Genomic DNA, 13,892 nt, shown 5'->3' on the forward strand with positions numbered 1-13,892 from the left:
TACGTATTACGAACACAGAAATGGAAGTACAACCGTCTTCACTCGGCAGCATGTAAAGAAGCCAATTACACGCCATCGACACGAATTGTTTCGCATCACTGCATCTACTAGGTTCCAAACTTGTTTTGTGTATACTCTGCCATAATGGCCCGATCGGTTAATATCAACTACTATTCTTGCGACGTTCAGGTCCACTACATTTCCTTATGTCACCAATAGGGCTAGCAACGCGCTTTGCAATTAATTTCGATGGGTCCGTTGGGGGAGGGTACACGGAGAACAGTTTTTGAATCTAATAGATGCAGTGGCACGAAAAAATTCGCATCCACGACGTGCAAAAGGCTTCCTTAAAAGCTGACCAATGAAAGCGATTGTAGTTCCATTTCTGTGATCGTAGTACGTTCCTGGAATGTTTTGTAGAAGACTCGCTGTAAAATGCTGTACGACGACTAAGACGCCAGGTATCTTACCATGCAGACTACGTGCAGCAGACAAGAAGACGCCTTCACCCAGACTCGAACCCTCGATCTCCTGCTTCCCCGAAATGCTAGCGACTCCATCAACTGCCCAGCATTGCTGCTATATGCTGACAGAGGCAGTTACCGTAAATGTGATTACATTATTGCCAGATTTCCAAACTTCCGTTTACTGCCCGAAATATCCCTAAGACGCAATTTTCTGAGAGACATTTTTGTACTGCTAATATGTGAGGAACTACGCTGTGAAGTACGAATGCACGAATTTTCCTTCCCCCTTCAAATTTTTGCTAATTTTTTTTTCCATGACTTTTCTCCCTACGTGAACAAAATGCTGTTCCAATCTGACGACATTCGGAGCAGTGGATCTCTTTTCACAGTGTTTTGAAACTGGGAGTTTAAATATGAATATGCTGTATAAGCAGCATCGTGATACGCCCAGCACGGCGATCTCCAGCAACTTACCAATGTTTCTCAGTACTACACAGAGCTGTAAGTCACCCTGTATTAGCACAATGGACTCGCATTCGGGAGGACGACGGTTCAATCCCGTCTCCGGCCATCCTGATTTAGGTTTTCCGTGATTTCCCTAAATCGTTTCAGGCAAATGCCGGGATGGTTCCTTTGAAAGGGCACGGCCGATTTCCTTCCCAATCCTTCCCTAACCCGAGCTTGCGCTCCGTCTCTAATGATCTCGTTGTCGACGGGACGTTAAACACTAACCACCATCACCACCCTGTATTAGTCAAATTTTCGTTATTTTTTTTCTTTCATGACGGTTCCCCGCACGTGAATAAAATGCTCTTCCAATCTCACGACATTGTGAGAAGTGGATCTCCTTTTACAGTGTTTTGAAACTGGGACTTTAGTGAGCGCCCTGCATGAGCAGCATCGTGGTACGCCCAGTTCGGCGACCTCCGGCAACTTGGCCGTGTTTCCCAGCACTACACAGGGCTGTGGGTAAGGTGACTGAGGGGGACGAGTGGTGAGGTGTGGGTGGGCACCTGGCGCGCTGCTGCGGGTCGCCGCCTTCGGCGGCGTCGAAGTCTGCGCCGGGCGCGCTCTGGCGGCGGCCCCACGACGGCTCGGGCTGCGTCCAGATGTAGCCGGTGCCCGTCATCGTGCAGAAGGCGTTGTAGTAGCGGCCCGGGCTGCGGCAGAACGACCACACGGGGCACTTGCAGCGGAACAGCGTCTGGAACTCCTCCTTGCAGATCTCGTTCCACCAGCACGTCCGCTGCAACACCCACACACCACACCGCCCTGTCACACGCCAGTGTCGGAAACAGTGTCTGGTAAACATCATCAAAGGTACAGACTCCTGACCGTAGCCATAGAAGCGGGAACGACGTCGTGGTAAATCAAAGATATACGGTGTATCCGATTTATCTTTACCACTCCAAATAACGTTTTGTCCAGAAGCCAAGCCAGCCGGTGTGGCCGAGCGGTTCTAGGCGCTTCAGTCTGGAACCGCGCGACCGCTACGGTCGCAGATTCAAATCCTATACTAAAATGTAGACTTTCACGGCCGGAAATATCATATCCATTATAATTATCCAATAAGTGGATGACACGTTTGTGCTGTGGAGACACGGTAGGGAGGAACTAAGCCGGTTCCACGAACATCTGAACAGTATAAACTCGAGAATTCAGTTTACAATGGAGGAGGAGGTAGACGGCAAATTACATTTCCTCGATGTGCTTGTTTTTAGAAACGAAAATGGTAGTTTGGGCTACTCAGTATACCGCAAACCCACGCACACGGACCGTTATTTGCACCGGGATTCGAACCACCACCCACAACAGAAGCGGGGTGTTATCAAGACGTTAGCGGACAGAGCTAGAAATATTTGTGAACCTGAGTTGCTCGACGCTGAGATGGAACATCTCCACAATGCACTAATGATGAACGGATATTCGTCCGCCGAAATAAAACGTACGTTGAGGCAGCCACGCAGAAATCATACTGACGTACAGGCTACTGCAAAATCTAAGGTTTTCCTGCCGTTTGTTAAAAATTTAACAGAGACAATAGGGAGGATCTTGACGAAGCGGAATATTACCGTAATTTACAAGCCAACCAGGAAGATACAGGAATACCTTAAGCCTGCCAAGGACGTTCGCAAACCATTGGAAAAAGCTGGAGTGTATAGGATCCCATGCAGCTGTGATGTTTATGTGGGTACCACTAAAAGAACTGTTTCTAAACGTTTGGAAGAGCACAAGGGAAATTGTAGAAGAGGAGAAACGGAACGATCAGCTGTTGCGGAGCATGCTTTCCAGCCAGGGAACCACAATATTCGTTTCGAGGAGACGCAAGTACTAGCTGCCCCAAGGGGATATTACGAAAGGCTCTACAGGGAGGCAATCGAAATCGCTAAACACCCAAATAATTTCAACCGAAAGGAGGAGGGCATGAAATTAAACGGTATATGGATCACCCGTCCACTACTGGGTGATGGCAACGGCGATCGACGGTACGGACAGCGGCCAATTGCACTGACGTTTTCAAAACACGTGACGTCACGCCGCGGCGTGGGAGCGCGCGGACACGGAATTTAGCGGCAGTCAGTAGCGAGCCAGTGGGTGTGTTGGACCTTCCATCGAGATACGGACCCACCTGAAGATGTCTCCCGCAGTCGAAGACGAAACGTTGGGAATTGACACAGAATTCATCAACCGACCACGGCATAACAGCCCGGATAATTATAATGGACATGAGACTCAAATCCTGCCTCGGGCATGGATGTGTGTGTTGTCCTTAGGTTAGTTAGGTTTAAGTAGTTCTAAGTTCTAGGGGACTGTTGACCTCAGATGTTAAGTCCCATAGTCCTCAGAGTCATTTGAACCATTTGAACCATCCAGAAACCAAATGGAAATGCCGCTTGGCTATGGCCGACCCGTCGGGTAGACCGTTCACCTGGTGCAAGTCTTTCGAGTTGACGCCACTTCCATGGGGATGAAATAACGATGATAAGGACAATACAACACCCAGTCCCTGAGTGGAGAAAATCTCCGACCCAGCCGGGAATCGAACACAGGCCGTTAGATATGACATTCCTTCGCGCTGACCACGCAGCTACCAGGGGCGGACAGAAGCCAAATGGAAACTGTGTGAACTAAATACTATACCAAAGAAACTGGTATAGGCATGTGCAATCAAATACGGAGATATACGAGGGTTATTCGGAAAGTAAGGAACGATCGGTCGCGAAATGGAAACCACAGTGAAAATCCGATGAAGTTTTGCACAGGTGTGTTGGGCAGTGTCTCCAGTATGCCCGTCGTTCTTTTTAGTTCTGAGAAACCAGGGAGCATATAAAGATACCTAGAACACTAGTGTCTGCCGCCAAGTACGAGGGCCTGGTGAGAAATTTTGCCTGAAGCTATGCAGCCAACATTACATAACTGTCGTGCGTTTTCTTCTTCAAGACAGTTCTCAACCGCATTCTGCAGGGGCAATGAAGATGCTTCTGCATCGTTTTCAGTTGGAAATGTTTTTCCCACAATACAGCCCGCAACTGTCTCCCTCTGAGTTTCATCTCTGCTCACATGAACAGCTGGCTATGAAGACAACATTTTGGCACTGACCAGGAGCTGTAGGCCAGCGCAGAGAATTGGCGGAAAGCGCTGGCGGCTGCCTTCTATAACGAGGGTATTGGAAATTTGCTACAACACTACGACAAACATCTAAGTCGGATAGGCGGCTCTGAAGATAAGGAGCTGGAAGTTGTATCTAACTGTTGTGAATAAAAAAGTTTTGATTTTCACTGTGGTTTCCATTTCGCGAACTATCGTTCCTTACTTTCCGAATAGCCCTCATATAAACAGGCAGAATACGGCGCAGCGGTCGGCAACGCCTACGTAAGACAGCACGTGTCTGGCGCAGTTGGTAGATCGGTTACTGCTCCTACAATGGCAGGTGATCAAGATTTAAGTGAGTTCGAACTTAGTGTTACAGTCGGCGCACGAGCGATGGGATACAGCATCTCCGAATACGACCATTTCACAAGTGTACCGTGAATATCAGGAATCTGGTAAAAGAATGAGATTTTCAATCTGCAGCGGTGCGTTGAAACGAAACTCCCTGGCAGATTAAAACTATGTGCCGGACCGAGACTCGAACTCGGGACCTTTGCCTTTCACGGGCAAGTTCTCTACCAACTGAGCTACCTAAGCACAGCTCAGGCCCCGTCCTCACAGCTTTACTTCTGCCAGTACCTTGGGAGGTAGGAGACGAGGTACTGGCAGGAAGTAAAGCTGTGAGGACGGGGCGTGAGTCGTGCTTGGGTAGCTCAGTTGGTAGAGAACTTGCCCGCGAAAGTCGAAGGTCCCGAGTTCGAGTCTCGGCCCGGCACACAGTTTTAATCTGCCAGGGAGTTTCAATCTGGTAGCTGCGGCCGGAAAAAGATCCTAGAAGAACGGAACCATCGACGACTGAAGAGAATTGTTCAACGTGACAGAGGCGCAATTATTTCGCAAATTGTTGCAGATTTCAATGCTGGGCCATCAACAAGTGTCAACGTGTGAACCATTCAACGAAACATCATCGATATGGGCTTTCAGAGCCAAAGACCCACTCGTGTGCCCTTGATGACTGCACGACAGAAAGCTTTACGCCTTTCCTGGGCCCGTCAACACCGACATTGGACTGTCGTTGACTGGAACATTTCCTCTGATAGGACGAGTCTCGTTCAAATTGTATCGAGAGGATGGACGTGTACGGCTATGGAGAAAACGTGATGAATCCATGGTCCCTGCATGTCAGCAGGGGACTGTTCAAGCTGGTGGAGGCTCTGTAATGGTGTGGGGCGTGTGCAGTTGGAGTGGTATGTGACCCCTAATACGTCTACACACGACTTTGGCACCTGCATCCATTCATGTCCACTGCGAATTCCGACGGACTTGGACAATTCCGGCAGGACGATGCGGCAACTCACACGTCCAGAATCGCTGCAGAGTGGATGCAGGAACCCTCTTGTGAGTTTAAACACCTCCGGTGACCACCAGACTCCTCAGACATAAACATTATTGAGCATATCTGGGATGCCTTCCAACGTGCTGTTCAGAAGAGATCTCCATCCGTCGTACTCTTACCTGTTTATGGACATCCCTGCAGTATTCATGGTGTCAGTTCCCTCCAGCAGTACTTCAGACATGTCGAGTCCATGCCACGTCGTGTTGAGGCACTTCTGCGTGCTCGTGGGGGACCCTACACGATATTAGGCAGTTCCTTTGGCTCTTCAGTGTATATTGCAGTACCTCTGTTGTTAAGAATAACGATGCTGTGTTTCTTCGGACATTACTGCGGTGACTACGACCGTTATGAAATAAATGAAGTGTACTCGCAGTTGCAAATACGAACTATATAAGGGAATGACAACAATGAAAACCGCGCGGGGTAGCCGTGCAGTCGCAGGCCCCTTGCCACGGTTCGCGCGGCTCTCCCCCCTCGGAGGCTCGAGTCCTCCCTCGTGCATGGCTGTGTGCGTTGTCCTTAGCGTAAGTTAGATTAAGTAGTGTGTAAGCCTAGGGACCGATGACCTCAGCAGTTTAGTCCCACCGGGCGGGGTGGCCGAGTGGTTCTAGGCGCTTCAGTCTGGAACCGCGCGACCGCTACGATCGCAGATTCGAATCCTGCCTCGGACATGGATGTGTGTGATGTCCGTAGGTTAGTTAGGTTTAAGCAGTTCTAAGTTCTGGGGGACTGATGACCTCCGATGTTAAGTCCCATAATGCTCAGAGCCATTTGAACCATTTGAGTCTGGTCCCATAGGAACTTACGACAAATTTCCAGTTTCCAACAATGAAAATTTGTGCCTAACAGAGACTCGAATTCGAATTTCCATTTTATGCAAGAGGCTGACGTACTTGTTTTGGCTATTCGTGCACTGTCAAGGCGACTGTTCGCGATCGAGTACCGCTCCGGCACAAATTTTCATTGTCGTCATTCCCTTACACTACTAATGGTAGTTCGCATTCGCAACTGCAGCATAATGGCTTTAGCCGATGCACGATGCAGTGCTTGTGCATGTATGTCAGAAGGAACGGTGTATCGTTCTTCTTAATAACACAGACACTACAATATTATACTTATCTGCCGATACCAGTAGGCGACTTTCCGTTAACATGTCCTCCCCTGTACGGGAATTACAAAATATGTATACGAGTACAGGGTGAGACGCAGGAACAACGACATATGGAAGTTTGGATCTGGCCGTGAGCCGCGCACGGGTAGCCGAAGCTGTTACGGCGACTGCTCGCGTAAATCGGGAAATCTGAGTTCGAATCCCGGACCGGCACAGATTCTCGTTGTCGTCATTCCCGTACACAACTGATCGCTGTTCGTATTAGCAACTCCGAATACAATTCATCCATCGAGTAAAAGCTACCATGGAGATATTAATCAGCATGATTGTCTTTCTGGTAACTTCGTTCGTTACGAAGGTATGAACAGCGGTATGTCTTTTTTTAAATAGCAGCCTATATTTTTCATTCGTTAATCCACTTCCTCTCCTCAAGACCTGTTCAAAAACGTACCGGACTGTAGCATCCCCACAGTCTTCTTAATAACACAGACACTACAATATTATACTTATCTGCCGATACCAGTAGGCGACTTTAAAAAGTAGCACAAAATAGACTGTATTAGCACGTGCAGTACCCGGGATAACGTAACTCAACCACTTGCTGGAGTTAACAGTAAACAAATGGAAACACAAGGGAAACGGACGCTGGTCATTCAGTCAACCAGCTACACTCGAAGATATGTGTGAGTAGAACGTACAGCAACGAAAAGAAGGTAGAAATGGTACTCATCTACGGCGAAAGTAAGTTAGCAGAACTGAAACAGCAACAACCTTTTTCTTTATTTACATGTAGCACAATACTGGAGTACTTTTAAACACGTTGGGACAGTAACGGCAGTCCATGATTAAAATTGGACCATCATTACTTTTATTGCGGTTGAAGTTAGATGAAATGTCAATCGGGCAGAGGAACTCCACAGATAACAATACTCTGAATAGAGCCCTCTTTCAATCGCATTCTACACATTATACTCGTCAGGTGACACATTACCTAAATCTAAAATAAACCTGAAGATGGATCGATAGAAATAATCACTTTTATGCGCCACGGTGGTCCCCAAACTTCATCCCTCTAAATTTTTGACTGTGGGGATGCTTGAGAGGCAAAGTCTACAAAGAAACAGTAAATAAAAAAGATTAACTGTTAGGATTACAAACAATGATTTCACTTAATTCTTTTGGTCCATGTGGGAGAATAGGGCATTTCCCTCAGTTCCACCCAGGTCTTGCAAAATCTCCTTCTTACCCTTCCACGGTCCTCTTCCACGTATCTAGGCGCGCAGTCCGGAACCGTGAGACTGCTACGGTCGCAGGTTCGAATCCTGCCTCGGGAATGGATGTGTGTGATGTCCTTAGGTTAGTTAGGTTTAAGTAGTTCTAAGTTCTAGGGGACTTATGACCCCAGCAGTTGAGTCCCATAGTGCTCAGAGCCATTTGAACCACTTTTTTCTTCCACGTACATCTAGACCTATATGTTGTAAGGTGTCAGGCAAATCCATCACCTTCCATGAAACTCCTGGCATGATAATCTAATCCAGTAGTACGTCACATAGCTCCGAATAAATCGTGACATTAAATTAACCAAAGTAATACGAGTAACGAGTGAGCAAATGGAATACTACAGACTAACACAAGAATGCCTAAATGCATGTCATACCTTCCCACCGTGAGACAGGCGCAGTTCCGAAGGGAGAAACGAGAACAGAAGCCGAGAGCAGAACCGTGTTAAGCTAGAAGGCCCTACGATAAGGGACGGACATCCACGTCGCCAGCTAACCGCTAGGACCATCTCCAGCCCATGTTAAAAGATAGAGCCCTCTAGAAGAACAGTACAGATCTTACGAAAATACTAAAAGGTCCACACCAGCTGCAAGTTTTAGCGTGAAAGTTTTTCGCGTCTCTGTTACGTTGCAAACTTCAAAAACATTGCCCCACCACGAAAAGTATAACGATTCTCATTGGATAGACAGAATTTTTGTAGGTGGAGCTTAAGGATAACATTGAGACCCTGATTGGTCAGATGAAAACACAGCCAGATAGTTTTTTTAAACCAACATCGGTAAATTGTAGTAAGGAGAAGTTAGGGGAGAGTTGCTTCCGAGACGGCGAGGTGGGCGGAGCTGTGCTGGCCGCCACCCCCTGACGAACACCGACAAGGTAATGAACGCATGCGATGCCGCATAACAGCGCATAAAGCTTCACTCAGAACTTCAGAAGTCTCATCTGTTACACCCCCTTTTTGCGTAATACTAATGTTGATCGTCAATTAAAGCTCATGGTGTTCAAACTAGTCAATTCCCTAAAAAACACGCTCAGAGCGTCGTTGCGCGAAAGTGGTAGGGAGACACGATATAGAACAAACAGACACCACGCAGAACGTTAGACGGGTACTGGAGAACCAATAGACCGACAAATTATCAACAAAGAAACCACTATCAACAAGCTGAACAAGAAAAGAGAATATAGATAGAAGAGGTGGAGGTAAGACCACCAAACCCCGATAATCGTTCGAATGGGCAGCTAAGCGCCCGTGCCAAAGAGAATGACGCACCGACCCAGGAAAATTGCAGCACCTTGAACAGGGAAGTAAAAATCTTATCACGAGAAGAGAAGAAGGAAGAAACAAATCCGCAAGGACCAGATAAAAACGAAGACAAGAAAATAACAATATCGTGTTGAGACGAAATTAATTGGGAGAATACTGACGAGGAAGATGAATTACCAGAGGCATGCACAACGAATGTAGGAGGAAAGGACGAAGTAATGAGTATTGCAGAGCTATTTGCGATGGAAACCAGGGAAAGCGAATTGAGTGAGGATAATGCGCCGTCGACAGAAGTTGAAAATAAGTTACGAGTGGGCACACAACCCAACGTATATAATGAAGGAAGTTATGAAGCGATAATTAGAGCATTTAGATGCGATTATGTGGAAGTAGCGACGAAGAAGGAGAAGATAGACGAGGATGAGGAAAAAGTAGAGGATGTTGAAGAAAGCGTAAATGAAGGAAGAAATAGAGAAGAGGAAATAAAAGAGAGAAAAGTAGCAGTCGAAGCTTATCCTACAGAAAGTTCGAATTCACAAGGGAAATTCCTAAAAAGACTCATGTATGATTCAGTGGAGGATTCGTTGATGCAAGAAGAAGAAGAACAGAACCAACCCTTTCAAATTCAACCAATTGTGAAGGCCATGGTAAAGCATATCCCAGTCAATATTGTAATTGATAGCGGAAGTGAACTGACTGCGATCTCAGAAAATTTATTCATGCAGTGTAATGCCAATGAGGAATTGCCAGTTCTGAAAACACGTAAGATTAAAGTAAGAGCAATCAAAGAATTCTGTACTCCATATAATCAGAAAACTCTCAGAGGATTTCTAGGTCTCTCCGGATTCTATAAAATATTTATTTGGATCGACTCTCTCGCAACACCACGCCTATGTGCATTGACTGGAAAAAACACGCCATGGGTATGGAATCAACAAGCCAATGAAGAATTTTTAAAAGTGAAAAACGCACTAACAACAGTACCTATTTTACCACATCCTGATCTAACAAAAAATTTTTGTATGGCCACTGATAGCGCGAAAACAGGTTTAGGAGTTGTTTTATTCCAAGAATACGAACAGGCAGGGCTAAGATCAAATAGAACAATTGCATTTGCCAGTCGGGTACTCACAAAAACCGAGAAAAACTATTCAGTCGCGGAGCTGGAAGCATTGGCCATTGTATGGGCTTCCAACGTTTTCGATACTTCCTATTCGGAAGAAAAACAAAAGTATACACTGACCACAAAGCATTAGAATTTCTGTTATCCGCCAAACTAACTCATGGGAGGTTAGCCAGATGGATGTTAATACTACAAGAATTTGACTTCACTATTACACACATACCAGGACCAGCGAATGTATTAGCAGATGCTTTATCACGATGTCCACAGGGTGCATCCAATAACGTAGGTTTGGAAGCAGCAGAAGACCAGTTTACAATGTACTATATGAAACAAGTACCTTTCGAAAACTACATTACGACAGCACTGAAAAACAGGCAAAGAACAGGACAAGGACCCCGAAATACTAGGAATCAAACACAAGTGGAGAAGTAAAGATTTTCCAGACATTCGACAGCACTATCTCGTAAAAAACAATGTTTTCTTTTTTAGACGAAATGTTGCAACGAATGAATGGTTAATTTATATCCCAGATGAACTAATTAATAAGTACATATGGTATACACATTTAAGTAATGGCCACTTTGGACCTAAGAAATGCTTTTTAAAAATAAAACAAACAAGCCATTTTCCTAATATGGAACAATGAATAAGAACAGTATTAGTCAAATGCAAAAAATGTATGAGGGCTAAACACGTCACTTTCCAAACCACGCCACCTATGTTTCCAATAATCCCTAAAAGATTAAAACAAATAGCTGCAACAGATTTGATGGGGCCCCTCCCACGCACAAAAAATGGTTAACCAAAGTAATACGAGTAACGAGTGAGCAAATGGAATACCACAGACACACAAGAATGCCTAAATGCATGTCATACCTTGCCACCGTGAGACAGACGCAGTTCCGAGGAGAGAAACGAGAACAGAAGCCGAGAGCAGAACCGTGTTAAGCTAGAAGGCCCTACGATAAGGGACGGACACCCACGTCGCCAGCTAACCGCTAGGACCACCCCCCAGCCCATGTTAAAAGCTAGAGCCCTCCAGAAGAACAGTATAGATCTTACGATAACACTAAAAGGGCCACCCCAGCCGCAAGTTTTAGCGTGAGACTTTTTCGCGTCTCTGTTACGTTGCAAACTTTAAAAACATTGCCCCACCACGAGAAGTATAACGTTTCTCATTGGATGGACAGAATTTTGTAGGCGGAGCTTAAACCACGAGATTCTGCACTCACAGCTCCATTCCATTATGGGACCTCCACAACAGCAACACACATTTGCAAAGCCAACAACGAACGACGAACGAAGCTGTACATCAAATACTTGCCCACATCCATCTCGCTCAAGTCCATCACCTTCGTGCAAAAAACATTCGCCAACCTCATGCTTAAACATTCATAGGATTGTGTGAATGTGTGAAATCAAATTATGTGATGTAGGAATTGTGCAAAAGAAACGTGTGAAAAACTAAATAAGTTAAGCACACCAGACAGCTAATAAACTACAAAATAACAGTCATTGACTATGGACTTAAGTGAAAAATAGACTATCGATAAAAATAAGTCATTAGTTCGAAATGGACAGTATATAAAGAACAAAAGTAAGGCATAATAAACACTAAAACTATATGCCACTTATTTTCTCCTCATAAAAATAAAAGAATAACTATATTTTACTTATTTTCTCTTTATAAAAACAAAGAATAAAAAATTATCTTGTTGGATGTTTTCCCTTTTTTTAACATTTGTACCATTTCTTAGGATAATATCTCAATACTTGTGTATGTATATTTCTTTGTCAAAGCAATTCTTGGAAATAATTCTTATTTGTTAGTGTAACAATGTTGAAATGAGTGTCTAGAAACAAAAAATTTTACTTGTACATGATATTTAGGAATAGATTTTACTTAAATACTACATTTATAAAAACAATATTTCTAAGAAAATCGATGTGAAAGACTCCTCACTTTCGATAACAAACTTCTTAAAAAACAAACTTCACAGTTAAATAAAGAATGAAAATAATTAAAAAATAATAATTATAATAGAATAAAAATATTCTTCCCTTGTCAATATAAACATATTTTTGATAATAATGTGGAAGAATATAAAAATTAGTAATAAAAACTAGCATAGAACAGAATAACGTGGCTGAACAGTAGGCAACAAAATTTAGATAACGGAATAATTTTTGACTGGCTTAGACAACGATTCAATCATTGCCTAACTTCAGTACAAAAATTAAGTTCGAAGGGTGGTGATATGTAAGGTGTCACGGAAATCCAACACCTTCCATGAAAACCCTGGCATGATAAGCAAATCTCGTAGTATGTCACACAGCTCCGAATAAATCGTGACATTAAATTAACCAAAGTAATACGAGTAACGAGTGAGCAAATGGAATACCACAGACTAACACAAGAATGCCTAAATGCATGTCATACCTTCCCACCGTGAGACAGGCGCAGTTGCGAGGGGAGAAACGAGAACAGAAGCCGAGAGCAGAACCGTGTTAAGCTAGAAGGCCCTACGATAAGGGACGGACACCCACGTCGCCAGCTAACCGCTAGGACCATCCCCAGCCCATGTTAAAAGCTAGAGCCCTCCAGAAGAACGGTATAGATCTTATGATAACACAAAAAGGGCCATCCCAGCCGCAAGTTTTAGCGTGAGACTTTTTCGCGTCTCTGTTACGTCAGGACCACCCCCCAGCGCATGTTAAAAGATAGAGCCCTCCAGAAGAACAGTATAGATCTTACGATATACTAAAAGGTCCACACCAGCTGCAAGTTTTAGCGTGAGACTTTTTCGCGTCTCTGTTACGTTGCAAACTTTAAAAACATTGCCCCACCACGAAAAGTATAACGATTCTCATTGGATAGACAGAATTTTTGTAGGTGGAGCTTAAGGTTAACATTGAGACCCTGATTGGTCAGATGAAAACACAGCCAGATAGTCTTTTTAAACCAACTTCGGTAAATTGTAGTAAGGAGAAATTAGGGGAGAGTTGCTTCCGAGACGGCGAGGTGAGCAGAGCTGTGCTGTCCGCCGCCCCCTGACAAACACCGACAAGGTAATGAACGCACGTGATGCCGCATAACAGCGCATAAAGCTTCACTCAGAACTGCGGAAGTCTCATCTGTTACACCCCCTTTTTGCGTAATACTCTAGTGTCGATCATCAATTAAAGCTCATGGTGTTCACATTTGCCACTTGAAGTAAAAATCTGAAATGCGATAATTTTTCTGTTATATAGTTATTGAGAAGCCACATCAGCCACTGTAATTTACGACAAGTTAGATAAGTAATTAAAGATAATTGAGGGTCACTGTAGACCATTTTGATAGTTTTCTCTTTTGTGAAACTTAATTTAAACCGAGATTATAGATGTGATATGGCATAGGTCATCCTTCGATCCATTGTAGAACTTGGAAACCCATTCAGGGAATATTCGTTCACATTTTTGTTGGACGCAGTTGGTTTTTACCATCCTGTATTAAAACATTTCCTTTTATCAATAGTGCAATTAATAAACAATGTTTTGTGAGTAGAATAAAATTTCCAATTGTAAACTTAACTGCTTTTTCGACGTTATTTTACCAGCTAACTAAAAATAGGAAAGCCTTGAACCCCTTCCACTAAATTTAGTTAGTATTAAGA

At 44.4% G+C, this 13,892-nt stretch overlaps 1 protein-coding gene across 1 annotated transcript in view; it reads right to left on the reverse strand.

Moving 5' to 3' along the window:
* Positions 1-1,341: 1,341 nt before the first annotated feature.
* LOC124798733 overlaps positions 1,342-13,892 on the reverse strand; it is a 76,759-nt gene continuing 64,208 nt past the window's right edge. Inside the window, exon 3 of the mRNA XM_047262261.1 lies at positions 1,342-1,713. Coding sequence (XP_047118217.1) covers positions 1,342-1,713 — 372 coding nt within the window. The remainder of the gene's footprint in view (positions 1,714-13,892) is intronic.

Source organism: Schistocerca piceifrons, chromosome 5, assembly GCF_021461385.2.
Source record: "Schistocerca piceifrons isolate TAMUIC-IGC-003096 chromosome 5, iqSchPice1.1, whole genome shotgun sequence".
NCBI classification, from domain to species: domain Eukaryota; kingdom Metazoa; phylum Arthropoda; class Insecta; order Orthoptera; family Acrididae; genus Schistocerca; species Schistocerca piceifrons.